Genomic DNA, 12,261 nt, shown 5'->3' with positions numbered 1-12,261 from the left:
TTGTCTTTGTCTTGTCTTTGTCTTGTCTTTGTCTTGTCTTTGTCTTGTCTTTGTCTTGTCTTTGTCTTGTCTTTGTCTTGTCTTTGTCTTGTCTTTGTCTTGTCTTTGTCTTGTCTTTGTCTTGTCTTTGTCTTGTCTTTGTCTTGTCTTTGTCTTGTCTTTGTCTTGTCTTTGTCTTGTCTTTGTCTTGTCTTTGTCTTGTCTTTGTCTTGTCTTTGTCTTGTCTTTGTCTTGTCTTTGTCTTGTCTTTGTCTTGTCTTTGTCTTGTCTTTGTCTTGTCTTTGTCTTGTCTTTGTCTTGTCTTTGTCTTGTCTTTGTCTTGTCTTTGTCTTGTCTTTGTCTTGTCTTTGTCTTGTCTTTGTCTTGTCTTTGTCTTGTCTTTGTCTTGTCTTTGTCTTGTCTTTGTCTTGTCTTTGTCTTGTCTTTGTCTTGTCTTTGTCTTGTCTTTGTCTTGTCTTTGTCTTGTCTTTGTCTTGTCTTTGTCTTGTCTTTGTCTTGTCTTTGTCTTGTCTTTGTCTTGTCTTTGTCTTGTCTTTGTCTTGTCTTTGTCTTGTCTTTGTCTTGTCTTTGTCTTGTCTTTGTCTTGTCTTTGTCTTGTCTTTGTCTTGTCTTTGTCTTGTCTTTGTCTTGTCTTTGTCTTGTCTTTGTCTTGTCTTTGTCTTGTCTTTGTCTTGTCTTTGTCTTGTCTTTGTCTTGTCTTTGTCTTGTCTTTGTCTTGTCTTTGTCTTGTCTTTGTCTTGTCTTTGTCTTGTCTTTGTCTTGTCTTTGTCTTGTCTTTGTCTTGTCTTTGTCTTGTCTTTGTCTTGTCTTTGTCTTGTCTTTGTCTTGTCTTTGTCTTGTCTTTGTCTTGTCTTTGTCTTGTCTTTGTCTTGTCTTTGTCTTGTCTTTGTCTTGTCTTTGTCTTGTCTTTGTCTTGTCTTTGTCTTGTCTTTGTCTTGTCTTTGTCTTGTCTTTGTCTTGTCTTTGTCTTGTCTTTGTCTTGTCTTTGTCTTGTCTTTGTCTTGTCTTTGTCTTGTCTTTGTCTTGTCTTTGTCTTGTCTTTGTCTTGTCTTTGTCTTGTCTTTGTCTTGTCTTTGTCTTGTCTTTGTCTTGTCTTTGTCTTGTCTTTGTCTTGTCTTTGTCTTGTCTTTGTCTTGTCTTTGTCTTGTCTTTGTCTTGTCTTTGTCTTGTCTTTGTCTTGTCTTTGTCTTGTCTTTGTCTTGTCTTTGTCTTGTCTTTGTCTTGTCTTTGTCTTGTCTTTGTCTTGTCTTTGTCTTGTCTTTGTCTTGTCTTTGTCTTGTCTTTGTCTTGTCTTTGTCTTGTCTTTGTCTTGTCTTTGTCTTGTCTTTGTCTTGTCTTTGTCTTGTCTTTGTCTTGTCTTTGTCTTGTCTTTGTCTTGTCTTTGTCTTGTCTTTGTCTTGTCTTTGTCTTGTCTTTGTCTTGTCTTTGTCTTGTCTTTGTCTTGTCTTTGTCTTGTCTTTGTCTTGTCTTTGTCTTGTCTTTGTCTTGTCTTTGTCTTGTCTTTGTCTTGTCTTTGTCTTGTCTTTGTCTTGTCTTTGTCTTGTCTTTGTCTTGTCTTTGTCTTGTCTTTGTCTTGTCTTTGTCTTGTCTTTGTCTTGTCTTTGTCTTGTCTTTGTCTTGTCTTTGTCTTGTCTTTGTCTTGTCTTTGTCTTGTCTTTGTCTTGTCTTTGTCTTGTCTTTGTCTTGTCTTTGTCTTGTCTTTGTCTTGTCTTTGTCTTGTCTTTGTCTTGTCTTTGTCTTGTCTTTGTCTTGTCTTTGTCTTGTCTTTGTCTTGTCTTTGTCTTGTCTTTGTCTTGTCTTTGTCTTGTCTTTGTCTTGTCTTTGTCTTGTCTTTGTCTTGTCTTTGTCTTGTCTTTGTCTTGTCTTTGTCTTGTCTTTGTCTTGTCTTTGTCTTGTCTTTGTCTTGTCTTTGTCTTGTCTTTGTCTTGTCTTTGTCTTGTCTTTGTCTTGTCTTTGTCTTGTCTTTGTCTTGTCTTGTCTTTGTCTTGTCTTTGTCTTGTCTTTGTCTTGTCTTTGTCTTGTCTTTGTCTTGTCTTTGTCTTGTCTTTGTCTTGTCTTTGTCTTGTCTTTGTCTTGTCTTTGTCTTGTCTTTGTCTTGTCTTTGTCTTGTCTTTGTCTTGTCTTTGTCTTGTCTTTGTCTTGTCTTTGTCTTGTCTTTGTCTTGTCTTTGTCTTGTCTTTGTCTTGTCTTTGTCTTGTCTTTGTCTTGTCTTTGTCTTGTCTTTGTCTTGTCTTTGTCTTGTCTTTGTCTTGTCTTTGTCTTGTCTTTGTCTTGTCTTTGTCTTGTCTTTGTCTTGTCTTTGTCTTGTCTTTGTCTTGTCTTTGTCTTGTCTTTGTCTTGTCTTTGTCTTGTCTTTGTCTTGTCTTTGTCTTGTCTTTGTCTTGTCTTTGTCTTGTCTTTGTCTTGTCTTTGTCTTGTCTTTGTCTTGTCTTTGTCTTGTCTTTGTCTTGTCTTTGTCTTGTCTTTGTCTTGTCTTTGTCTTGTCTTTGTCTTGTCTTTGTCTTGTCTTTGTCTTGTCTTTGTCTTGTCTTTGTCTTGTCTTTGTCTTGTCTTTGTCTTGTCTTTGTCTTGTCTTTGTCTTGTCTTTGTCTTGTCTTTGTCTTGTCTTTGTCTTGTCTTTGTCTTGTCTTTGTCTTGTCTTTGTCTTGTCTTTGTCTTGTCTTTGTCTTGTCTTTGTCTTGTCTTTGTCTTGTCTTTGTCTTGTCTTTGTCTTGTCTTTGTCTTGTCTTTGTCTTGTCTTTGTCTTGTCTTTGTCTTGTCTTTGTCTTGTCTTTGTCTTGTCTTTGTCTTGTCTTTGTCTTGTCTTTGTCTTGTCTTTGTCTTGTCTTTGTCTTGTCTTTGTCTTGTCTTTGTCTTGTCTTTGTCTTGTCTTTGTCTTGTCTTTGTCTTGTCTTTGTCTTGTCTTTGTCTTGTCTTTGTCTTGTCTTTGTCTTGTCTTTGTCTTGTCTTTGTCTTGTCTTTGTCTTGTCTTTGTCTTGTCTTTGTCTTGTCTTTGTCTTGTCTTTGTCTTGTCTTTGTCTTGTCTTTGTCTTGTCTTTGTCTTGTCTTTGTCTTGTCTTTGTCTTGTCTTTGTCTTGTCTTTGTCTTGTCTTTGTCTTGTCTTTGTCTTGTCTTTGTCTTGTCTTTGTCTTGTCTTTGTCTTGTCTTTGTCTTGTCTTTGTCTTGTCTTTGTCTTGTCTTTGTCTTGTCTTTGTCTTGTCTTTGTCTTGTCTTTGTCTTGTCTTTGTCTTGTCTTTGTCTTGTCTTTGTCTTGTCTTTGTCTTGTCTTTGTCTTGTCTTTGTCTTGTCTTTGTCTTGTCTTTGTCTTGTCTTTGTCTTGTCTTTGTCTTGTCTTTGTCTTGTCTTTGTCTTGTCTTTGTCTTGTCTTTGTCTTGTCTTTGTCTTGTCTTTGTCTTGTCTTTGTCTTGTCTTTGTCTTGTCTTTGTCTTTGTCTTGTCTTTGTCTTGTCTTTGTCTTGTCTTTGTCTTGTCTTTGTCTTGTCTTTGTCTTGTCTTTGTCTTGTCTTTGTCTTGTCTTTGTCTTGTCTTTGTCTTGTCTTTGTCTTGTCTTTGTCTTGTCTTTGTCTTGTCTTTGTCTTGTCTTTGTCTTGTCTTTGTCTTGTCTTTGTCTTGTCTTTGTCTTGTCTTTGTCTTGTCTTTGTCTTGTCTTTGTCTTGTCTTTGTCTTGTCTTTGTCTTGTCTTTGTCTTGTCTTTGTCTTGTCTTTGTCTTGTCTTTGTCTTGTCTTTGTCTTGTCTTTGTCTTGTCTTTGTCTTGTCTTTGTCTTGTCTTTGTCTTGTCTTTGTCTTGTCTTTGTCTTGTCTTTGTCTTGTCTTTGTCTTGTCTTTGTCTTGTCTTTGTCTTGTCTTTGTCTTGTCTTTGTCTTGTCTTTGTCTTGTCTTTGTCTTGTCTTTGTCTTGTCTTTGTCTTGTCTTGTCTTTGTCTTGTCTTTGTCTTGTCTTTGTCTTGTCTTTGTCTTGTCTTTGTCTTGTCTTTGTCTTGTCTTTGTCTTGTCTTTGTCTTGTCTTTGTCTTGTCTTTGTCTTGTCTTTGTCTTGTCTTTGTCTTGTCTTTGTCTTGTCTTTGTCTTGTCTTTGTCTTGTCTTTGTCTTGTCTTTGTCTTGTCTTTGTCTTGTCTTTGTCTTGTCTTTGTCTTGTCTTTGTCTTGTCTTTGTCTTGTCTTTGTCTTGTCTTTGTCTTGTCTTTGTCTTGTCTTTGTCTTGTCTTTGTCTTGTCTTTGTCTTGTCTTTGTCTTGTCTTTGTCTTGTCTTTGTCTTGTCTTTGTCTTGTCTTTGTCTTGTCTTTGTCTTGTCTTTGTCTTGTCTTTGTCTTGTCTTTGTCTTGTCTTTGTCTTGTCTTTGTCTTGTCTTTGTCTTGTCTTTGTCTTGTCTTTGTCTTGTCTTTGTCTTGTCTTTGTCTTGTCTTTGTCTTGTCTTTGTCTTGTCTTTGTCTTGTCTTTGTCTTGTCTTTGTCTTGTCTTTGTCTTGTCTTTGTCTTGTCTTTGTCTTGTCTTTGTCTTGTCTTTGTCTTGTCTTTGTCTTGTCTTTGTCTTGTCTTTGTCTTGTCTTTGTCTTGTCTTTGTCTTGTCTTTGTCTTGTCTTTGTCTTGTCTTTGTCTTGTCTTTGTCTTGTCTTTGTCTTGTCTTTGTCTTGTCTTTGTCTTGTCTTTGTCTTGTCTTTGTCTTGTCTTTGTCTTGTCTTTGTCTTGTCTTTGTCTTGTCTTTGTCTTGTCTTTGTCTTGTCTTTGTCTTGTCTTTGTCTTGTCTTTGTCTTGTCTTTGTCTTGTCTTTGTCTTGTCTTTGTCTTGTCTTTGTCTTGTCTTTGTCTTGTCTTTGTCTTGTCTTTGTCTTGTCTTTGTCTTGTCTTTGTCTTGTCTTTGTCTTGTCTTTGTCTTGTCTTTGTCTTGTCTTTGTCTTGTCTTTGTCTTGTCTTTGTCTTGTCTTTGTCTTGTCTTTGTCTTGTCTTTGTCTTGTCTTTGTCTTGTCTTTGTCTTGTCTTTGTCTTGTCTTTGTCTTGTCTTTGTCTTGTCTTTGTCTTGTCTTTGTCTTGTCTTTGTCTTGTCTTTGTCTTGTCTTTGTCTTGTCTTTGTCTTGTCTTTGTCTTGTCTTTGTCTTGTCTTTGTCTTGTCTTTGTCTTGTCTTTGTCTTGTCTTTGTCTTGTCTTTGTCTTGTCTTTGTCTTGTCTTTGTCTTGTCTTTGTCTTGTCTTTGTCTTGTCTTTGTCTTGTCTTTGTCTTGTCTTTGTCTTGTCTTTGTCTTGTCTTTGTCTTGTCTTTGTCTTGTCTTTGTCTTGTCTTTGTCTTGTCTTTGTCTTGTCTTTGTCTTGTCTTTGTCTTGTCTTTGTCTTGTCTTTGTCTTGTCTTTGTCTTGTCTTTGTCTTGTCTTTGTCTTGTCTTTGTCTTGTCTTTGTCTTGTCTTTGTCTTGTCTTTGTCTTGTCTTTGTCTTGTCTTTGTCTTGTCTTTGTCTTGTCTTTGTCTTGTCTTTGTCTTGTCTTTGTCTTGTCTTTGTCTTGTCTTTGTCTTGTCTTTGTCTTGTCTTTGTCTTGTCTTTGTCTTGTCTTTGTCTTGTCTTTGTCTTGTCTTTGTCTTGTCTTTGTCTTGTCTTTGTCTTGTCTTTGTCTTGTCTTTGTCTTGTCTTTGTCTTGTCTTTGTCTTGTCTTTGTCTTGTCTTTGTCTTGTCTTTGTCTTGTCTTTGTCTTGTCTTTGTCTTGTCTTTGTCTTGTCTTTGTCTTGTCGTCTTGTCTTGTCTTTGTCTTGTCTTTGTCTTGTCTTTGTCTTGTCTTTGTCTTGTCTTTGTCTTGTCTTTGTCTTGTCTTTGTCTTGTCTTTGTCTTGTCTTTGTCTTGTCTTTGTCTTGTCTTTGTCTTGTCTTTGTCTTGTCTTTGTCTTGTCTTTGTCTTGTCTTTGTCTTGTCTTTGTCTTGTCTTTGTCTTGTCTTTGTCTTGTCTTTGTCTTGTCTTTGTCTTGTCTTTGTCTTGTCTTTGTCTTGTCTTTGTCTTGTCTTTGTCTTGTCTTTGTCTTGTCTTTGTCTTGTCTTTGTCTTGTCTTTGTCTTGTCTTTGTCTTGTCTTTGTCTTGTCTTTGTCTTGTCTTTGTCTTGTCTTTGTCTTGTCTTTGTCTTGTCTTTGTCTTGTCTTTGTCTTGTCTTTGTCTTGTCTTTGTCTTGTCTTTGTCTTGTCTTTGTCTTGTCTTTGTCTTGTCTTTGTCTTGTCTTTGTCTTGTCTTTGTCTTGTCTTTGTCTTGTCTTTGTCTTGTCTTTGTCTTGTCTTTGTCTTGTCTTTGTCTTGTCTTTGTCTTGTCTTTGTCTTGTCTTTGTCTTGTCTTTGTCTTGTCTTTGTCTTGTCTTTGTCTTGTCTTTGTCTTGTCTTTGTCTTGTCTTTGTCTTGTCTTTGTCTTGTCTTTGTCTTGTCTTTGTCTTGTCTTTGTCTTGTCTTTGTCTTGTCTTTGTCTTGTCTTTGTCTTGTCTTTGTCTTGTCTTTGTCTTGTCTTTGTCTTGTCTTTGTCTTGTCTTTGTCTTGTCTTTGTCTTGTCTTTGTCTTGTCTTTGTCTTGTCTTTGTCTTGTCTTTGTCTTGTCTTTGTCTTGTCTTTGTCTTGTCTTTGTCTTGTCTTTGTCTTGTCTTTGTCTTGTCTTTGTCTTGTCTTTGTCTTGTCTTTGTCTTGTCTTTGTCTTGTCTTTGTCTTGTCTTTGTCTTGTCTTTGTCTTGTCTTTGTCTTGTCTTTGTCTTGTCTTTGTCTTGTCTTTGTCTTGTCTTTGTCTTGTCTTTGTCTTGTCTTTGTCTTGTCTTTGTCTTGTCTTTGTCTTGTCTTTGTCTTGTCTTTGTCTTGTCTTTGTCTTGTCTTTGTCTTGTCTTTGTCTTGTCTTTGTCTTGTCTTTGTCTTGTCTTTGTCTTGTCTTTGTCTTGTCTTTGTCTTGTCTTTGTCTTGTCTTTGTCTTGTCTTTGTCTTGTCTTTGTCTTGTCTTTGTCTTGTCTTTGTCTTGTCTTTGTCTTGTCTTTGTCTTGTCTTTGTCTTGTCTTTGTCTTGTCTTTGTCTTGTCTTTGTCTTGTCTTTGTCTTGTCTTTGTCTTGTCTTTGTCTTGTCTTTGTCTTGTCTTTGTCTTGTCTTTGTCTTGTCTTTGTCTTGTCTTTGTCTTGTCTTTGTCTTGTCTTTGTCTTGTCTTTGTCTTGTCTTTGTCTTGTCTTTGTCTTGTCTTTGTCTTGTCTTTGTCTTGTCTTTGTCTTGTCTTTGTCTTGTCTTTGTCTTGTCTTTGTCTTGTCTTTGTCTTGTCTTTGTCTTGTCTTTGTCTTGTCTTTGTCTTGTCTTTGTCTTGTCTTTGTCTTGTCTTTGTCTTGTCTTTGTCTTGTCTTTGTCTTGTCTTTGTCTTGTCTTTGTCTTGTCTTTGTCTTGTCTTTGTCTTGTCTTTGTCTTGTCTTTGTCTTGTCTTTGTCTTGTCTTTGTCTTGTCTTTGTCTTGTCTTTGTCTTGTCTTTGTCTTGTCTTTGTCTTGTCTTTGTCTTGTCTTTGTCTTGTCTTTGTCTTGTCTTTGTCTTGTCTTTGTCTTGTCTTTGTCTTGTCTTTGTCTTGTCTTTGTCTTGTCTTTGTCTTGTCTTTGTCTTGTCTTTGTCTTGTCTTTGTCTTGTCTTTGTCTTGTCTTTGTCTTGTCTTTGTCTTGTCTTTGTCTTGTCTTTGTCTTGTCTTTGTCTTGTCTTTGTCTTGTCTTTGTCTTGTCTTTGTCTTGTCTTTGTCTTGTCTTTGTCTTGTCTTTGTCTTGTCTTTGTCTTGTCTTTGTCTTGTCTTTGTCTTGTCTTTGTCTTGTCTTTGTCTTGTCTTTGTCTTGTCTTTGTCTTGTCTTTGTCTTGTCTTTGTCTTGTCTTTGTCTTGTCTTTGTCTTGTCTTTGTCTTGTCTTTGTCTTGTCTTTGTCTTGTCTTTGTCTTGTCTTTGTCTTGTCTTTGTCTTGTCTTTGTCTTGTCTTTGTCTTGTCTTTGTCTTGTCTTTGTCTTGTCTTTGTCTTGTCTTTGTCTTGTCTTTGTCTTGTCTTTGTCTTGTCTTTGTCTTGTCTTTGTCTTGTCTTTGTCTTGTCTTTGTCTTGTCTTTGTCTTGTCTTTGTCTTGTCTTTGTCTTGTCTTTGTCTTGTCTTTGTCTTGTCTTTGTCTTGTCTTTGTCTTGTCTTTGTCTTGTCTTTGTCTTGTCTTTGTCTTGTCTTTGTCTTGTCTTTGTCTTGTCTTTGTCTTGTCTTTGTCTTGTCTTTGTCTTGTCTTTGTCTTGTCTTTGTCTTGTCTTTGTCTTGTCTTTGTCTTGTCTTTGTCTTGTCTTTGTCTTGTCTTTGTCTTGTCTTTGTCTTGTCTTTGTCTTGTCTTTGTCTTGTCTTTGTCTTGTCTTTGTCTTGTCTTTGTCTTGTCTTTGTCTTGTCTTTGTCTTGTCTTTGTCTTGTCTTTGTCTTGTCTTTGTCTTGTCTTTGTCTTGTCTTTGTCTTGTCTTTGTCTTGTCTTTGTCTTGTCTTTGTCTTGTCTTTGTCTTGTCTTTTTGTCTTGTCTTTGTCTTGTCTTTGTCTTGTCTTTGTCTTGTCTTTGTCTTGTCTTTGTCTTGTCTTTGTCTTGTCTTTGTCTTGTCTTTGTCTTGTCTTTGTCTTGTCTTTGTCTTGTCTTTGTCTTGTCTTTGTCTTGTCTTTGTCTTGTCTTTGTCTTGTCTTTGTCTTGTCTTTGTCTTGTCTTTGTCTTGTCTTTGTCTTGTCTTTGTCTTGTCTTTGTCTTGTCTTTGTCTTGTCTTTGTCTTGTCTTTGTCTTGTCTTTGTCTTGTCTTTGTCTTGTCTTTGTCTTGTCTTTGTCTTGTCTTTGTCTTGTCTTTGTCTTGTCTTTGTCTTGTCTTTGTCTTGTCTTTGTCTTGTCTTTGTCTTGTCTTTGTCTTGTCTTTGTCTTGTCTTTGTCTTGTCTTTGTCTTGTCTTTGTCTTGTCTTTGTCTTGTCTTTGTCTTGTCTTTGTCTTGTCTTTGTCTTGTCTTTGTCTTGTCTTTGTCTTGTCTTTGTCTTGTCTTTGTCTTGTCTTTGTCTTGTCTTTGTCTTGTCTTTGTCTTGTCTTTGTCTTGTCTTTGTCTTGTCTTGTTGTCTTGTCTTTGTCTTGTCTTTGTCTTGTCTTTGTCTTGTCTTTGTCTTGTCTTTGTCTTGTCTTTGTCTTGTCTTTGTCTTGTCTTTGTCTTGTCTTTGTCTTGTCTTTGTCTTGTCTTTGTCTTGTCTTTGTCTTGTCTTTGTCTTGTCTTTGTCTTGTCTTTGTCTTGTCTTTGTCTTGTCTTTGTCTTGTCTTTGTCTTGTCTTTGTCTTGTCTTTGTCTTGTCTTTGTCTTGTCTTTGTCTTGTCTTTGTCTTGTCTTTGTCTTGTCTTTGTCTTGTCTTTGTCTTGTCTTTGTCTTGTCTTTGTCTTGTCTTTGTCTTGTCTTTGTCTTGTCTTTGTCTTGTCTTTGTCTTGTCTTTGTCTTGTCTTTGTCTTGTCTTTGTCTTGTCTTTGTCTTGTCTTTGTCTTGTCTTTGTCTTGTCTTTGTCTTGTCTTTGTCTTGTCTTTGTCTTGTCTTTGTCTTGTCTTTGTCTTGTCTTTGTCTTGTCTTTGTCTTGTCTTTGTCTTGTCTTTGTCTTGTCTTTGTCTTGTCTTTGTCTTGTCTTTGTCTTGTCTTTGTCTTGTCTTTGTCTTGTCTTTGTCTTGTCTTTGTCTTGTCTTTGTCTTGTCTTTGTCTTGTCTTTGTCTTGTCTTTGTCTTGTCTTTGTCTTGTCTTTGTCTTGTCTTTGTCTTGTCTTTGTCTTGTCTTTGTCTTGTCTTTGTCTTGTCTTTGTCTTGTCTTTGTCTTGTCTTTGTCTTGTCTTTGTCTTGTCTTTGTCTTGTCTTTGTCTTGTCTTTGTCTTGTCTTTGTCTTGTCTTTGTCTTGTCTTTGTCTTGTCTTTGTCTTGTCTTTGTCTTGTCTTTGTCTTGTCTTTGTCTTGTCTTTGTCTTGTCTTTGTCTTGTCTTTGTCTTGTCTTTGTCTTGTCTTTGTCTTGTCTTTGTCTTGTCTTTGTCTTGTCTTTGTCTTGTCTTTGTCTTGTCTTTGTCTTGTCTTTGTCTTGTCTTTGTCTTGTCTTTGTCTTGTCTTTGTCTTGTCTTTGTCTTGTCTTTGTCTTGTCTTTGTCTTGTCTTTGTCTTGTCTTTGTCTTGTCTTTGTCTTGTCTTTGTCTTGTCTTTGTCTTGTCTTTGTCTTGTCTTTGTCTTGTCTTTGTCTTGTCTTTGTCTTGTCTTTGTCTTGTCTTTGTCTTGTCTTTGTCTTGTCTTTGTCTTGTCTTTGTCTTGTCTTTGTCTTGTCTTTGTCTTGTCTTTGTCTTGTCTTTGTCTTGTCTTTGTCTTGTCTTTGTCTTGTCTTTGTCTTGTCTTTGTCTTGTCTTTGTCTTGTCTTTGTCTTGTCTTTGTCTTGTCTTTGTCTTGTCTTTGTCTTGTCTTTGTCTTGTCTTTGTCTTGTCTTTGTCTTGTCTTTGTCTTGTCTTTGTCTTGTCTTTGTCTTGTCTTTGTCTTGTCTTTGTCTTGTCTTTGTCTTGTCTTTGTCTTGTCTTTGTCTTGTCTTTGTCTTGTCTTTGTCTTGTCTTTGTCTTGTCTTTGTCTTGTCTTTGTCTTGTCTTTGTCTTGTCTTTGTCTTGTCTTTGTCTTGTCTTTGTCTTGTCTTTGTCTTGTCTTTGTCTTGTCTTTGTCTTGTCTTTGTCTTGTCTTTGTCTTGTCTTTGTCTTGTCTTTGTCTTGTCTTTGTCTTGTCTTTGTCTTGTCTTTGTCTTGTCTTTGTCTTGTCTTTGTCTTGTCTTTGTCTTGTCTTTGTCTTGTCTTTGTCTTGTCTTTGTCTTGTCTTTGTCTTGTCTTTGTCTTGTCTTTGTCTTGTCTTTGTCTTGTCTTTGTCTTGTCTTTGTCTTGTCTTTGTCTTGTCTTTGTCTTGTCTTTGTCTTGTCTTTGTCTTGTCTTTGTCTTGTCTTTGTCTTGTCTTTGTCTTGTCTTTGTCTTGTCTTTGTCTTGTCTTTGTCTTGTCTTTGTCTTGTCTTTGTCTTGTCTTTGTCTTGTCTTTGTCTTGTCTTTGTCTTGTCTTTGTCTTGTCTTTGTCTTGTCTTTGTCTTGTCTTTGTCTTGTCTTTGTCTTGTCTTTGTCTTGTCTTTGTCTTGTCTTTGTCTTGTCTTTGTCTTGTCTTTGTCTTGTCTTTGTCTTGTCTTTGTCTTGTCTTTGTCTTGTCTTTGTCTTGTCTTTGTCTTGTCTTTGTCTTGTCTTTGTCTTGTCTTTGTCTTGTCTTTGTCTTGTCTTTGTCTTGTCTTTGTCTTGTCTTTGTCTTGTCTTTGTCTTGTCTTTGTCTTGTCTTTGTCTTGTCTTTGTCTTGTCTTTGTCTTGTCTTTGTCTTGTCTTTGTCTTGTCTTTGTCTTGTCTTTGTCTTGTCTTTGTCTTGTCTTTGTCTTGTCTTTGTCTTGTCTTTGTCTTTGACCGTCGGCGATTTGTATTAGTGTGAAGCAGCGAACCCTTGAGTCGAACCGGTGCTCGTGTGTGTAGTGACTTGTACGAGAGTTTTGTGACGAACACCACCAACAATAACAAAATGCCGCGCCCCCCTCCCCCCGATTGGGGCGGGAACCACCCCTTAGTCGATCTCTCCCCGGCTACATGAACTCCGGGGACGTAATTGACCAACAGACCCTACTATTAAGAGCAATCGACGAGTCAGGAAACACGGAACAACGTCTCCCCGCTGATCCCTTCCTTATCCTGAAATCGGTACAGGCAGTGCTTGAGACTGACCCCAGAAAACCTATATACATAGTACAAGGCGTTATCTACGATCCCGACAGAAAAGACGTAGAAGAAGCTAGACTTCTGGAAGAGATGAAGACTCAGGGAGTCACGAACGTTCGGAGAATTACAAAAATGGTCGACAAAAAACCGACCAACACACCACTGGTTATCCTATCATTCTCTGGTTCCATCCTTCCGCAGCACTTCTACATTGGTCTACTGCGCACCAGTATTCGCCCGTACTACCCACTGCCGATGATGTGCTTCAAGTGCGGGCACTTCGGGCACGGAAGCCGTTTCTGCCCCAACCCCGCCGCCTGCCTGAGCTGCAGCAAACAACACGAAACATCAAAGGAAAACCCCTGTGTCAACCCAAGCCTCTGTATCAACTGCGGACAAGGACACTCGACACGTAGCCGGGAGTGTCCCAAATTCATTGAGGAGGAAATGATCACCAAAGCAAAAACCGACAATAATATCACCTATCCCGAAGCCGGAGCCCTAATAACCAAACGATCGCAAATCCCAACCTATGCCAGTACC

General features: G+C 37.4%; 1 protein-coding gene across 1 annotated transcript; it reads left to right on the top strand.

The window, feature by feature from the left end:
- Positions 1-11,589: 11,589 nt before the first annotated feature.
- Positions 11,590-12,252, top strand: LOC131694813 (uncharacterized; the record flags this gene model as incomplete). Its single annotated transcript, XM_058983314.1, has 1 exon — positions 11,590-12,252. A coding segment is annotated over exon 1 (663 nt), but the record flags the coding sequence as incomplete, so codon positions are not given.
- Between the last annotated feature and the right edge of the window lie 9 nt (positions 12,253-12,261).

Source organism: Topomyia yanbarensis, unplaced genomic scaffold (genome assembly GCF_030247195.1).
Source record: "Topomyia yanbarensis strain Yona2022 unplaced genomic scaffold, ASM3024719v1 HiC_scaffold_161, whole genome shotgun sequence".
Classification (NCBI taxonomy): Eukaryota; Metazoa; Arthropoda; class Insecta; order Diptera; family Culicidae; genus Topomyia; species Topomyia yanbarensis.
Note: the sequence above shows the minus strand (reverse complement) of the source record. Positions and strands in the feature narration are given on the sequence as shown.